Source organism: Ovis aries, chromosome X (assembly GCF_016772045.2).
Source record: "Ovis aries strain OAR_USU_Benz2616 breed Rambouillet chromosome X, ARS-UI_Ramb_v3.0, whole genome shotgun sequence".
Taxonomy (NCBI): domain Eukaryota; kingdom Metazoa; phylum Chordata; class Mammalia; order Artiodactyla; family Bovidae; genus Ovis; species Ovis aries.
The window spans coordinates 71541259-71554161 of record NC_056080.1 but is presented as its reverse complement, the minus strand read 5'-3'; the positions used below and the strand labels follow the sequence as shown (position 1 = coordinate 71554161).

At 35.9% G+C, this 12903-nt stretch overlaps 1 protein-coding gene across 4 annotated transcripts in view; it reads left to right on the top strand.

Moving 5' to 3' along the window:
* The window catches only part of BRWD3 (bromodomain and WD repeat domain containing 3), a 163616-nt gene that overhangs the window by 91010 nt on the left and 59703 nt on the right, over positions 1-12903 (top strand). For all 4 annotated transcript variants that reach the window (XM_042242418.2, XM_004022220.5, XM_042242416.1 and 1 more), the window contains 3 exons: positions 1186-1262; positions 1846-2014; positions 3432-3545. In XM_042242418.2, the coding sequence (XP_042098352.1) occupies positions 1186-1262; positions 1846-2014; positions 3432-3545 (360 nt within the window). The remainder of the gene's footprint in view (positions 1-1185; positions 1263-1845; positions 2015-3431; positions 3546-12903) is intronic.

The following is a 12903-nucleotide window of genomic DNA, read 5'->3' as shown; positions in this document are numbered from 1 at the left end:
TGACAATATATGGTACCCCCATTCTTCTCCCAGCATTCACAGTTCTTTAATTCTTATCAATGATATGCCTCCTTCTCTACTCCTGTTCATGAAAATCTTGATCTGAAAAGAATGATCACTTAATCAGTAATTGATATTGTCTTTTTAATATAATAATTTTGGTTGTGCTTTAAAAAGGTTTCCTGGTCTTAATAAATATTATAATAGAAATGCTTTTTTCCCCCCAAAAATAATCCCTGAGATATGAGGCAACTGGTAACAGTATATATACAATAAAATAGGCAATGTGATACTGTCTAAACTGGTGATTGTATATAGAAGGGTGTTATCTACTTCGGTATGTTTGAGATCTTATATAATAAAAGGCTTATTAACTTTTTTATAGAAAGTAATTATACTAACTTGGTAGAGGCATATAGGAGAAGGCAATGGCACCCCACTCCAGTATTCTGGCCTGGAAGATCCCATGGACAGAGGAGCCTGGTGAGCTGCAGTCCATGGGGTTGCTAAGAGTCAGACACGACTGAGTGACTTCACTTTCACTTTTCACTTTCATGCATTGGAAAAGGAAATGGCAACCCACTCCAGTGTTCTTGCCTGGAGAATCCCAGGGACGGGGGAGCCTGGTGGGCTTCCGTCTATGGGGTCACACAGTCGGACACGACTGGAGCGACTTAGTAGCAGTAGCAGAGGCATATAAGTATTTTTACCTTTTTTATATAGATTTTTTTTTAAATTATGGCTTTCTATAAGAAAAGAATCTGAATAAGAATATATTTTTATATGCATACAAATATATGCGTATATGTACATATAAAACTGAATCACTGTGTTGTATACCTGAAACTAACACAACCTTGTAAATCAGCTACACTTAAATTGAAAAAAAAAAAAATTAACAAAATTTAAGAGAGTTATATTTGGGATTCTTAAGGAATCTACTGAACCTTTGAAATAATAATAGATGCCTCATATCAATAAGATAGTAGATGCTAGAAATCTTTAAATACTTGGTAGGCTTAGTTGTGAGTTATATAGAAAAATGATTATGTACATTTTAACCAGAACTCTTTTTTTGGAGGGAGGAATACAAAAAGTTCTATGAAACAAATGGTACATGCTAATTAATAATAATATACTAGTTAATAATAACTGTATATCTCAATTGCTGGCTCTTTCTTCCAGGAAGATGAAACAGTTGGCACAAGTGATGCTTCTATAGAGGATCCTGTTATTGAATGGCAAAGTGAAAGTTCCTCCAGGTAGTTTTAATGGTTTTGATTTGGTCAAAATTATTTGATGGTTTTAATGTGAAATTATGTATGTTCTTATAGAAATTTGGTAAATCCAGTTATAATAGTGTTTTATAGTAGGAGTGCTAGGTTAGAAGCCCAGAGATCTGTTGTGTTATCCTGGCTCTACTAATATCTTTTTGCACATGGAATTTAGTTCCCTCATCCCTAAAGTAAGATTCTTTGTAAATGCAATGTTCAGCATCTTGGCAGGCTATCTGTATTTATTTCAGGGTTAAAACAACTATATTTAAGCATTTCTAGGGATAAGGAACATCTTTATTTAAAGAAGTTTTTGTGGTTTGGACAGGAATTTTGAATTTTAAATGCTGTTATGGGAAATTAAGCATTATACTTTATCCAGAAATCATTTCATTAAAATCACTTAGGTAATGGTCAAAATTCTATATTGATTTATTTTGTCTTTGGTTAGAACAAAATCAAACAATGTCATTTATAATACTGTTTGATTACAAAATAATCATCTTTCAATCATGAGGCAAAACTATTCCTTTTCAAAACTTATGTACTCATAATTTTGATTTATTTACAGTGATTCATCAAGTGAATATTCTGATTGGACAGCAGATGCCGGAATAAATTTGCAACCTCCAAAAAGGCAAACGAGACAGGCAACACAGAAAATATGCAGCAGCTCTGAGGAGGAAAATTTGAAGTCACTTGAAGAAAGGCAGAAGAAACCTAAACAGACTAGAAAGAAGGTCTGTGAGTTTACAAGTTTTTTGTGGGTTTTTTTTTTTTGGTTGTTGATTTTTATCTTTGATATTTGAATATTTGGGCTTCCCTAGTGGCTCATATAGGCTTCCCTGGTAGCTCAGCTGGTAAAGAGTCTACCTCCAATGCAGGAGACCCCAGTTCAATTCCTGAGTCGGAAAGATCCCCTGGAAAAGGGATAGGTACCCACTCCAATATTCCTGGGATTCCCTGGTGGCTCAGACGGTAAATAATCTAACTACAGTGCAGGAAACCTTGGTTCAGTCCCTGGTTTGGGAAGATCCCCTGAAGGAGGGCATGGCTGCTCACTCCACTATTCTTGCCTGGAGAATCCACATAGACAGAGGAGCCTGGTGGGCTACAGTCCATGGGGTCACAAAGAGTCAAACTAAGCACACAGCACAGTGGCCCAGATGGTAAAGAATCTGCCTGCAGTGCAAGAGACCGGGGTTTGATCCCTGGGTCGGGAAGATAACCTGGAGAAGGGAATGGCTACCCACTCCAGTATTCTTGCCTGGAGAATTCCATGGACAGAAGAGCCTCTTGGACCCCAGTCCATGTGGTCACAAAAAGTTGGGCATGACTGAGCAACTAACACTTTCACTTTCTTTCACTTAAATATTTAGCAATAACACTTCACTTTTCTCTAAAAATAATACCCCATTTTAGAAACTAAGTAAAATTGTATATAATGACTTTGAAATGGAAAGACCTTTTGAAATTTTTAAAAAGTAGAGGCTAGAATGTTTTCATTATTAAATTAAAACATATTAAGTTTGTTAAAATGTAGTAGAATTTTAAATAAGCTAGTATAGTATGAAAGGATTATTCTTGTCAATGTTACAAGTAATACATTTCTATACATTGTTGACTTATAAAATGGAAGGATGTTCTAAATCCTGTAGGGCTCTTATATTTGTGTTTTTATTTCACCCCAGTGATGGATTTTTCTCCACTATAATTTCATTTGAATGATATAAAAACTTAATCCATGTAATTCTTTGAATACTAATTTAAATATGTATTCTGTGTGCATGCTCTAACTTCTTGCTTTAGTGGACAGAATTATCTTCTTGATGGTCACCATTTTCTTGGCAAAAAGTTATTGTGTTACTTGTGTTTGAATTTATATGATATACTAGGGGCATGAAGAGTAACATTTATGGTTTTTAAATAGTATATAGTGTCATATTATCTGTCAACCAAAATTGAGCAACAGGTTATTCACTTGACTGTTTATTGGTACAAAAGTTGCACATAATTAATTGGTAATTAAAATGTTTAAAATGTATATATTTTGTTTTATTATAACCTGATTTTTTTTTTTTTTACCATTTTCTACTTGTGATTTTTCCTGTAACTGTTCATATATTAAAGTTTATATATTTGTGAACTCTATTTTAGAAAGGTGGACTAGTTTCTATGGCAGGAGAGCCCAATGAAGAATGGTTTGCCCCTCAGTGGATCTTGGATACCATACCACGGCGTTCACCATTTGTCCCACAGATGGGAGATGAGGTAATTGTTTCCTATTGTAACATTTTTCTCTTGTAATCTCAAGAGCACTCACTTTAATCAGTCTTAGGTTATTTATAGTCTCAATTCTATTATAGTTATATGTATGCCATCTTAAGTGTGCTGCTCAATTATATATTTCTTGTGTACAGTGACTGAATCTTACTAATTTTTGTGTCCTTTGTAGGACCTGACACAGTCTTTAATTTCGTGTATGCTCAATGAACATTGAGATAAATTGATTGGCTTGTGATGCCATGAACATAATTGTCTTTGTTTTTATCTTAATTGCCACATAGTTGAATTGAGTGGTATTTTGAATCCTAATCAAGTCCTAATATTGTTTTTATAATATGTATTTATTTTTTATTGAAGGGTAATTGCTTTACAGAATTGTATTGATTTCTGCCAAATATTAACATGAATCAGCCATAGGTATACATATATCCCCTCCCTCTTGAACCTCCTTCCCATCTCCCTCCCCACCCCACCCCACCACTCTAGGTTGTTACAGAACCCTGGTTTGAGTTCCCTGATTCATACAGCAAATTCTCACTGGGTATCATTTTTACATATGGTAATAATAAGCTTCCATGTTACTGTCTCCATACAGTCCACCCTCTCCTTCCCCTATACCATGTCCATAAGTCTCCACCACTGCCCTGCAAATAATTTCATCAGTACCATCTTTCTATATTTCATAAATATATCTTTGTATATGATATTTGCTTTTCTCTTTCTGACTTACTTCACTTTGTATAACAGGTTCATCCTAGGTTCATCCACCTTATTAGAACTGACTCAGATTCTTTCCTTTTTATAGTTGAGTAATATTCCATTGTATATATGTACCACAGGTTCTTTATCCATTCATATGTCAATGGACATCTAGGTTGCTTCCAAGTTCTAACTATTGTAAATAGTGCTACAGTGAACATTGGGGTTTATGTGTCTTTCTTTCAGTTTTGGTTTCCTCAGGGTATATGCATAGTAGTCATATTGCTGCCTCATTTTATTCCTAGATTTTAAAGGAATTTCCATCCTTTTCTCCATAGTGGCTGTACCAGTTTGCATTCCCAGCAACAGTGTAAGAGGGTTCCCTCTTCTCCACACCCTCTCCAGCACTTGTTGTTTGTAGACTTTTTGATGATGGCCATTTTGATCAGTGTGAGGTGATATCCCTTTATAGTTCTGATTTGCATTTCTCTAATAATGAGCAATGTTGAGCATCTTTTTATGTGTTTTTTATCCATCTGTATTTGTGCTTTGGAGAAATATCTGTTTAGGTCTTTTGCCCACTTTTTGATTGGATTGTTTGTTTTTCTGGTATTGAGTTGTATGAGCTATTTATATGTTTTGGAAATTAATCATTTGTCAGTTGTTTCATTTGCTATTATTTTCTCCCATTCTTAGGGTTGCCTTTTCACCTTGTTTATAGTTTCTTTTGCTATGCAAAAGCTTTTAAGTTTAATTAGTTGCCACTTGTTTATTTTTGTTTTTTATTTCCATTACTCTAGAGGTGAGTCATAGAGGACCTTGCTGTGATTTATGTCATAGAGAGTTCTGCCTATGTTTTCCTCTAAGAGATTAATCATTTCTGGTCTTACATTTAGGTCTTTAATCCATTTTGAATTTATCTTTGTGTATGGTGTTAAGAAGTGTTCTAACTTCACTCTTTTACAAATAGCTGTCCAGTTTTCCCAGCACCACTCACTGAAGAGGCTATCTTTGTCCCATTGTATATTCATGCCTCCTTTGTCAAAAATAAGGTACCCATAGGTGCATGGGCTTATCTCTGGGCTTTCTATCTTTTTCTATTGGTCTGTATTTCTGTTTTTGTGCCAGTACTGTACTGTCTTGACGGCTGTAGCTTTGGGGTAGTGTCTGAAGTAAGGAAGGTTGATTCCTCCAGCTCCATTCTTCTTTTTCAAGATTGCTTTGGCTGTTCAGGATCTCTTGTGTTTCCATATGAATTGTGAGGTTTTTTTTTTTGTTCTAGGTCTGTAAAAAATGCCATTGGTAATTTGGTAGGGATCACATTGAATCTGTAGATTGCATTTGGTACTATAGTCATTTTCACAATAGTGATTCTTCCAGCCCAGAAACATGGAGTATCTCTCCATCTGTTTATGTTGTCTTTGATTTATTTCATCAGTGTCTTATAGTTTTCAGTATACAGTTCTTTTGTCTCCTTAGGTAGGTTTATTCCTAAATATTTTATTCTTTTTGTTCCAGTGCTGAATGGGATTGACTCCTTAATTTTTCTTTCTGATTTTTCATTGTCAGTGTGTTTTGAATCCTAATTAAGTCCTAATATTTTTTTTTAAAGAAGCTGATAGTCAACCTGATAGAAAATATTAGAGCAGATAATCACCCCTTTTGGTGCTCAGGAGAATGTCATTTCACAAGCAAGGCCTTCCTACTGAAACAGTGATTGAGTAACAGCCGTATTTATGATTGGTCAGTCAAAAATTGATTTAAATTCTATACAGTGACAAAATTTGATTTTCTCATAAAAATTATGGTAGCATTATTATATTTTGAGCCCTAGTTGACTTGTATGGTTTCTGATACATTGACTAATCATTCATTTTTGAATCATTAAATGTTTACCCACAGTTTTCAACTTAAGAGAGATAGTAGGAATGCAGTATTATCATTGTAACAAAGAAGGAGCAAAACCATGGAAATGGTTCTAAATGTCTTGGGCCATATGACAATTTCACCAAACATTTCTATAATTGTCTTTTATGGGTACTTTGAGAGACAGCTGTGGAGTAACCTTACAATTAAGCCATTACTTGCTGCCTATGTGTTGATTTTATTAAAATGTCTCCTTGTCTAAGTGTGTTTTTTTTATATGTGTTGGACTTTTGAGCAAATATTTGTGCGGTTATTTTAGTAAAACATGCTCTGAAGGAATGTTATATGAAAAAAGTTAGAAGAGCTTTTTAGGGGCATATCTAAAATCAAATTTCTTGTATTTATTGCCTTTTATATGGGAGCTTAAGAGAAATCTTTTTGAATTAATCTTAGAACAGAATAAGGATCTGTATACTCTGTGATCTGAGACTCCTTTCTCTTTTATAGGAATGTATTTACCTTTCCTTCTATTTTATTAAACTTAGCACTTGCTTATATGTTTCAAGATTAATGTGTATCAGGTAATGACAGTTGTTCAGGTAATTGGAAAGCTGTATAAGCGAATCAGACAATGAAATGTGTCAATTAAAGAATGTTTTTAAAGAACTCATAAAGGCAGAAATATACTTTTTATATAATCATTCTCTTGATGACAGCATTACTTTTTAAATGTTAAGTCTTCATTATTTTGCCTGGAATATTCCTACCCACACATCATTACCTTTCAAAGTGCTCATTTTTGAAGGTTTAACTTAAATACCAACTTCTTCTGCGTGTTATCCCTACTTTTCTTTTGCTTCCACTCCTTCTTCATGAACTTTTCCATCTAAATTATCTCTCATGATACATATTACTTTCTGCCATGCATTGTATATCTACATATCTGTCCATATCCTTGAGGGAAAAGATTTTATTTTGATTATGTGCCCTGTACAAACATACATATTTGTTCAATATTTGTTGAGTACTGAAATAAATAATAAAGGGTAACTGAATAACATACTTATCATGTTATTGGTAAGCATAGTAATGAATTTTTTTCTTAACCACTCCGGTTGTGTTTATGTGTGCATGTGTGTTAGTCATTCAGTTGTGTCTCTCTCTTTGTGACTCCATGGACTATAGCCTTCCAGGCTCTGCTTTCCATGGAATTCTCCAGGCAAAAATATTGGAGTAGGTGGCCATTCCCTTCTCCAGGGCATCTTCCTGACCCAGGGATTGAACCTGAGTTCTGGCATTGTAGGCAGATTCTTTACCATCTGATCCACCAGGGAAGCCCCTCTGTTTGTATACTAATTTTAAACCTTTAAAAATTTTATCTGTATTTTTAACTATTAGAAATCCTGACTTAGACAGTGTTGATAGATATATGTCAGAGTATTTTAGAAATCTCCATAGTATGGTATTTTTTGTGTTACTTTTTGCTATTTATCTCTACCACCACTTTAAAATTATTGTAGAAAACATGTTTTTTTTAAAAAATTTTTTAAAAATCTTTATTGGAGTATAGTTGATTTACAATGTTGTGTTAGCTTCAAGTGTACAGCAAAGTGAATCAGTTATACATATATCCACTTTTTTGTCAGATTCTTTTTACGTATAGGCTATTACAGAATACTGAGTAGTATTTCCTGTGCTATGCAGCAGGTTCTTATTAGTTATCTATATTATATATAGTATATGTATATGTCAGTCCTGATCTCCCAATTTATCCATTTCCTCCTTATCCCTGATAACCATAAGTTTGTTTTCTGTATCTGTGAATTTACTTCTGTTTTGTAAATAAGTTCATTTGTATCTTTTTTAGATTCCACAAATAAGTGATATATTTGCCTTTCTGTTTGACTTACTTCACTAAGTATAATCTCTAGGTTCATACATGTTGCTGCAAATGGTGTTATTTCATTCTTTTTTATACATGATTAATATTCCATTGGATATATGTACCACATCTTAATCCATTCCACTGTTGATGGGCATTTAGTTTGCTTCCATGTTCTGACTATTGTAAATTGTGCTGCAGTGAACATTGAGGCTCATGAAACACAAGATTCTGACCAATTTTTGACTAATTATTTAACCTATCTGTGCCCTAGTTTCCTCAACTGTACAATGGGGATAAAAGGTATCTATCTTATAGGGTTCTGAGAAGGATTAAATTAATGGATATTTATAAGGCATTTAGGATTATACCTGAAGCATGCTTCTCTGTCTCTTGTTATTAATCTTTAAAACACACCTGGCAGCAGAATGTTCCCTTCATTTGATAGGTGAGCATGTGAAAGACCAGAGTCACATGGCCTATAAAGGTAGCACAAACAGCAATCAGGTCTCCTGACTCTTTCCTTGTCCCTAGAGTTGCCTCTGTGTAATGATTGTGAGGTGTTTGGAGTAATAATAAATCAATGGAGTGGGAAAAAATCCTCCAAAATGGGTCTGCTATTAGGGAGTAGCTACATGTACAAGAAGGGTAGAACTAATAATTTATTCTACATGCAAGTTGATCTTTAGCTTCTCGGGTACAGAGTGCCCCCAGGGGTATCTGAGGACCAATACTGTGCAAGGCCATTCACTCTGGCATTGTTCTACCCTGGTGGGCACATGCTTGGGACAATAAGCTGTATCCAGGGTGGCACTCACTTGTGAAATGTTAGCTGATTGTTTAGTCAGATCTACTATTCCTAGCTTTAAAAGAAACTAAGACTTTTGTGGTTGGGAGGTGATTCAAACCTGTCAGTAGGGTGTGAGGTTGAAAAAAGAATTATTGTGGGAAAGAAACTTTTTAAATGAATCTATATAATAGTGAATGCTGTCTTAAGGAGGCGAAGGGTTTTACCAAACACTTGGATTAATTTTTCTTTCATACTATGCCAGTTCTGATGTTAATTTTTGAAAAAGAACAATTTTAATTGGGAAATTACTGTATTTAGCAGTAGACTGTGACATATACACACACAGACAGGCTTCTCAGGTGGCTCAGATGGTAAAAAAAATTCTGCCTACAGTCCAGGAGACCCTGGTTCAATCCCTGGGTTGGAAAGATCCCCTGGAGAAGGGAATAGCTACCCACACTAGTATTCTTTTTTTTTTTTAATAATTTTTAATTGGGGAATAATTACTTTACAATATTATGGTGGTTTTTGCCATATAACAACATGAATCAGCCACAGGTGCACATGTGTCCCACCATCCTGAACCCCCCTTCCACCTTCCTTCTCACCCTATCCCTCTGGATTGTCCCAGAGCACAAGCTTTGCGTGCTCTGCTTCATGAATCAAATGTGCACTGGTCAATATTATAATATACATGTTCAATGCTATTCTATCATATCATCCCACCCTCGCCTTTTCCCATATAGTCCAAAAGTCTGTTCTTTACCTCTCTGTCTCTTTTGCTGCCTAGCATATAGGATCGTTCCAACCATCTTTCTAAATTCCATATATGTATGCTAATATACTGTATTGGTGTTTCTCTTATCTGACTTACTTCACTCTGTATAATAGGCTCCAGTCTCATCCACCTCATTAGAACTGACTCAAATGTGTTATTTTTTATAGCTGAGTAATATTCCATTGTGTATATGTATGTACAACTTCCTTATCCATTCGTCTGCTAATGGACATCTAGGTTGCTTTCCATGTTCTAGCTATTGTAAATATTGCTGCAATGAACATTGGGGTATGTGTGTCTCTTTCAGTTCTTGTTTTCTTGATGTGTATGCCCAGCAATGGAATTGCTGGGTCATATGGCAGTTCTGTTTCCAGTTTTTTAAGGAATCTCCATGCTGTTCTCTATATTGGCTGTGCCACTTTGCATTCTCACCAACAGTGTAGGAGGCTTCCTTTTTCTCCACACCCTCTCCAGCATTTATTGCTTGTAGACTTTTTGATGGTGGCCATTCTGACCAGCATGAGATGATACCTCATTGTGGTTTTGATTTACATTTCTCTAATAATGAGTGATGTTGAGCATCTTTTCATGTGTTTTTTAGCCATCTGTATGTGTTCTTTGGAGAAATGCCTGTTTAGGTCATTTTCCCACTTTTTGATTGGGCTGTTTGTTTTTCTGGTATTGAGCTGCATGAGCTGCTTGTATATTTTAGAGATTAATTCTTTGTCAGTTGTTTCATTTACTATATGTCCCATCCTGAAGGCTGTCTTTTCACCTTGCTTATGGTTTCCTTTGTTTTGAAAAAGATTTTAAGTTTAATTAGGTCCCATTTGTTTATTTTTGTTTTTATTTCCATTACTCTGGGAGGTGGGTCATAGAGGATCTTGCTGTGATTCATATCAGAGAGTGTTCTGCCTATGTTTTCCTCTAGGAGTTTCATAGTTTCTGGCCTTACATTTAGATCTTTACTCCGTTTTGAGTTTATTTTTGTGTATGATGTTAGTGTTCTAGTTTCATTCTTTTATACATGGTTGACCAGTTTTCCCAGCAGCACTTGTTAAAGAGATTGTCTTTTCTGCATTGTATGTTTTCCCCTCCTTTGTCAAAGATAAGGTGTCCATAGGTGCACGGATTTCTCTCTGGGCTTTCTATTTTGTTCCATTGATCTATAGCCCTGCCTTTGTGCCAGTACCATACTGTCTTGATGACTGTATGTTTGTCATATAGTCTGAAGTCGGAAAGCTTGATTCTTCCAGTTCCATTCTTTTTTCTCAAGATTGCTTTGGCTCTTGAAAGTTGTTTGTGTTTCCATACAAATTGTGAAATTATTTGTTGTAGTTCTATGAAAAATACTATTGGTAGCTTGATAGCAATTGCATTGAAACTATAGATTGCTCTGTATAGTATATTCATTTTCACTATATTGGTTCTTCCAATCCACAAACATGGTATATTTCTCTATTAGTGCCATCTTTGATTTCTTTCATTTCTTTCTTTAATCATCTTTTGTTTCTTTCAGTTCAGTTCAGTCGCTCAGTCGTATCCAACTCTTTGTGACCCCATGAATTGCAGCACGCCAGGCCTCCCTGTCCATCACCAACTCCCAGAGTTCACTCAGACTCACGTCCATCGAGTCAGTGAGGCCTTCCAGCCATCTCATCCTTGGTCGTCCCCTTCTCCTCCTGCCCCCAATCCCTCCCAGCATCCGAGTATTTTCCAATGAGGTGGCCAAAGTACTGGAGTTTCAGCTTTAGCATCATTCCTTCCAAAGAAATCCCAGGGCTGATCTCCTTCAGAATGGACTGGTTGGATCTCCTGGCAGTCCAAGGGACTCTCAAGAGTCTTCTCCAACACCACCGTTCAAAAGCATCGATTCTTCAGTGCTCAGCCTTCTTCACAGTCCAACTCTCACATCCATACATGACCACTGGGAAAACCATAGCCTTGACTAGATGGACCTTAGTCAGCAAAGTAATGTCTCTGCTTTTGAATATGCTATCTAGGATGGTCATAAATTTTCTTCCAAGAAGTAAGCATCTTTTAATTTCATGGCTGCAGTCACCATCTGCAGTGATTTTGGAGCCCCCAAAAATAAAGTCTGACACTGTTTCCACTGTTTCCCCATCTATTTCCCATGAAGTGGGATGATCTTAGTTTTCTGAATGTTGAGCTTTAAGCCAACTTGTTCACTCTCCTCTTTCACTTTCATCAAGAGGCTTTTTAGTTCCTCTTCACTTTCTGCCATAAGGGTGGTGTCATCTGCATATCTGAGGTTATTGATATTTCTCCCAGCAATCTTGATTCCAGCTTGTGTTTCTTCCAGTCCAGCGTTTCTCATGATGTATTCTGCATATCAGTTAAATAAGCAGAGTGACAATATACAGCCTTGACGTACTCCTTTTCCTATTTGGAACCAGTCTGTTGTTCCCTGTCCAGTTCTAACTGTTGCTTCCTGACCTGCATACAGATTTCTCAGGAGGCAGATAAGGTGGTCTGGTATTCCCATCTGTCTCAGAATTTTCCACAGTTTATTGTGATCCACACAGTCAAAGGCTTTGGCATAGTCAATAAAGCAGAAATAGATGTTTTTCTGGAACTGTCTTGCTTTTTCCATGATCCAGTGGATGTTGGCAATTTGATCTCTGGTTCCTCTGCCTTTTCTAAAACCAGCTTGAAGATCAGGAAGTTCACAGTTCACGTATAGGTACCTTTATTCCTAAGTATTTTATTCTTTTTGTTGCAATGTTTCCTTTTCTCTTTCTATTTTTTCCACTCTAGTATTCCTGCCTGGAGAATTCCATGGACAGAGGAGCCTGATCCCATGGCTACAAACCATGGGATCGCAAAGAGTTGGACATAGCTGAATGACTAACAAACACACACACATATACTGGTGTATATATATATACACACACTTCCTAGGTGGCTCAGTGGTAAAGAACTCCCCCTGTGTCAGTGCAGAAGACAAAAGAGACACAGGTTCAGTCCCCAAGTTGGGAAGATTCCTTGGAGGAAAAAATGGCAACTTACTTCAGTATTCTTGCCAGGAAGATTGCATGGAGAGAGAAGCCTGGTGGGCTACAGTCCAGGGGATGGCAAAGGAATCAGACAAGACTTAGCAACTAAACAGCAACAACAAATGTATATGTTCACATACATACATAGGCTCACTATTAAGATGTTGATGTTTTAGAATGTCAATTATAGTTTGAAATATATTATTTAAAAAGATGACTGCTTTTGCGTACATTTGTCATTAGTCTGTTTCTTTTTTTTTAGTTTTTAATTTTTTTAATTTTAAAATCTTTAATTCTTACATGTGTTCCCA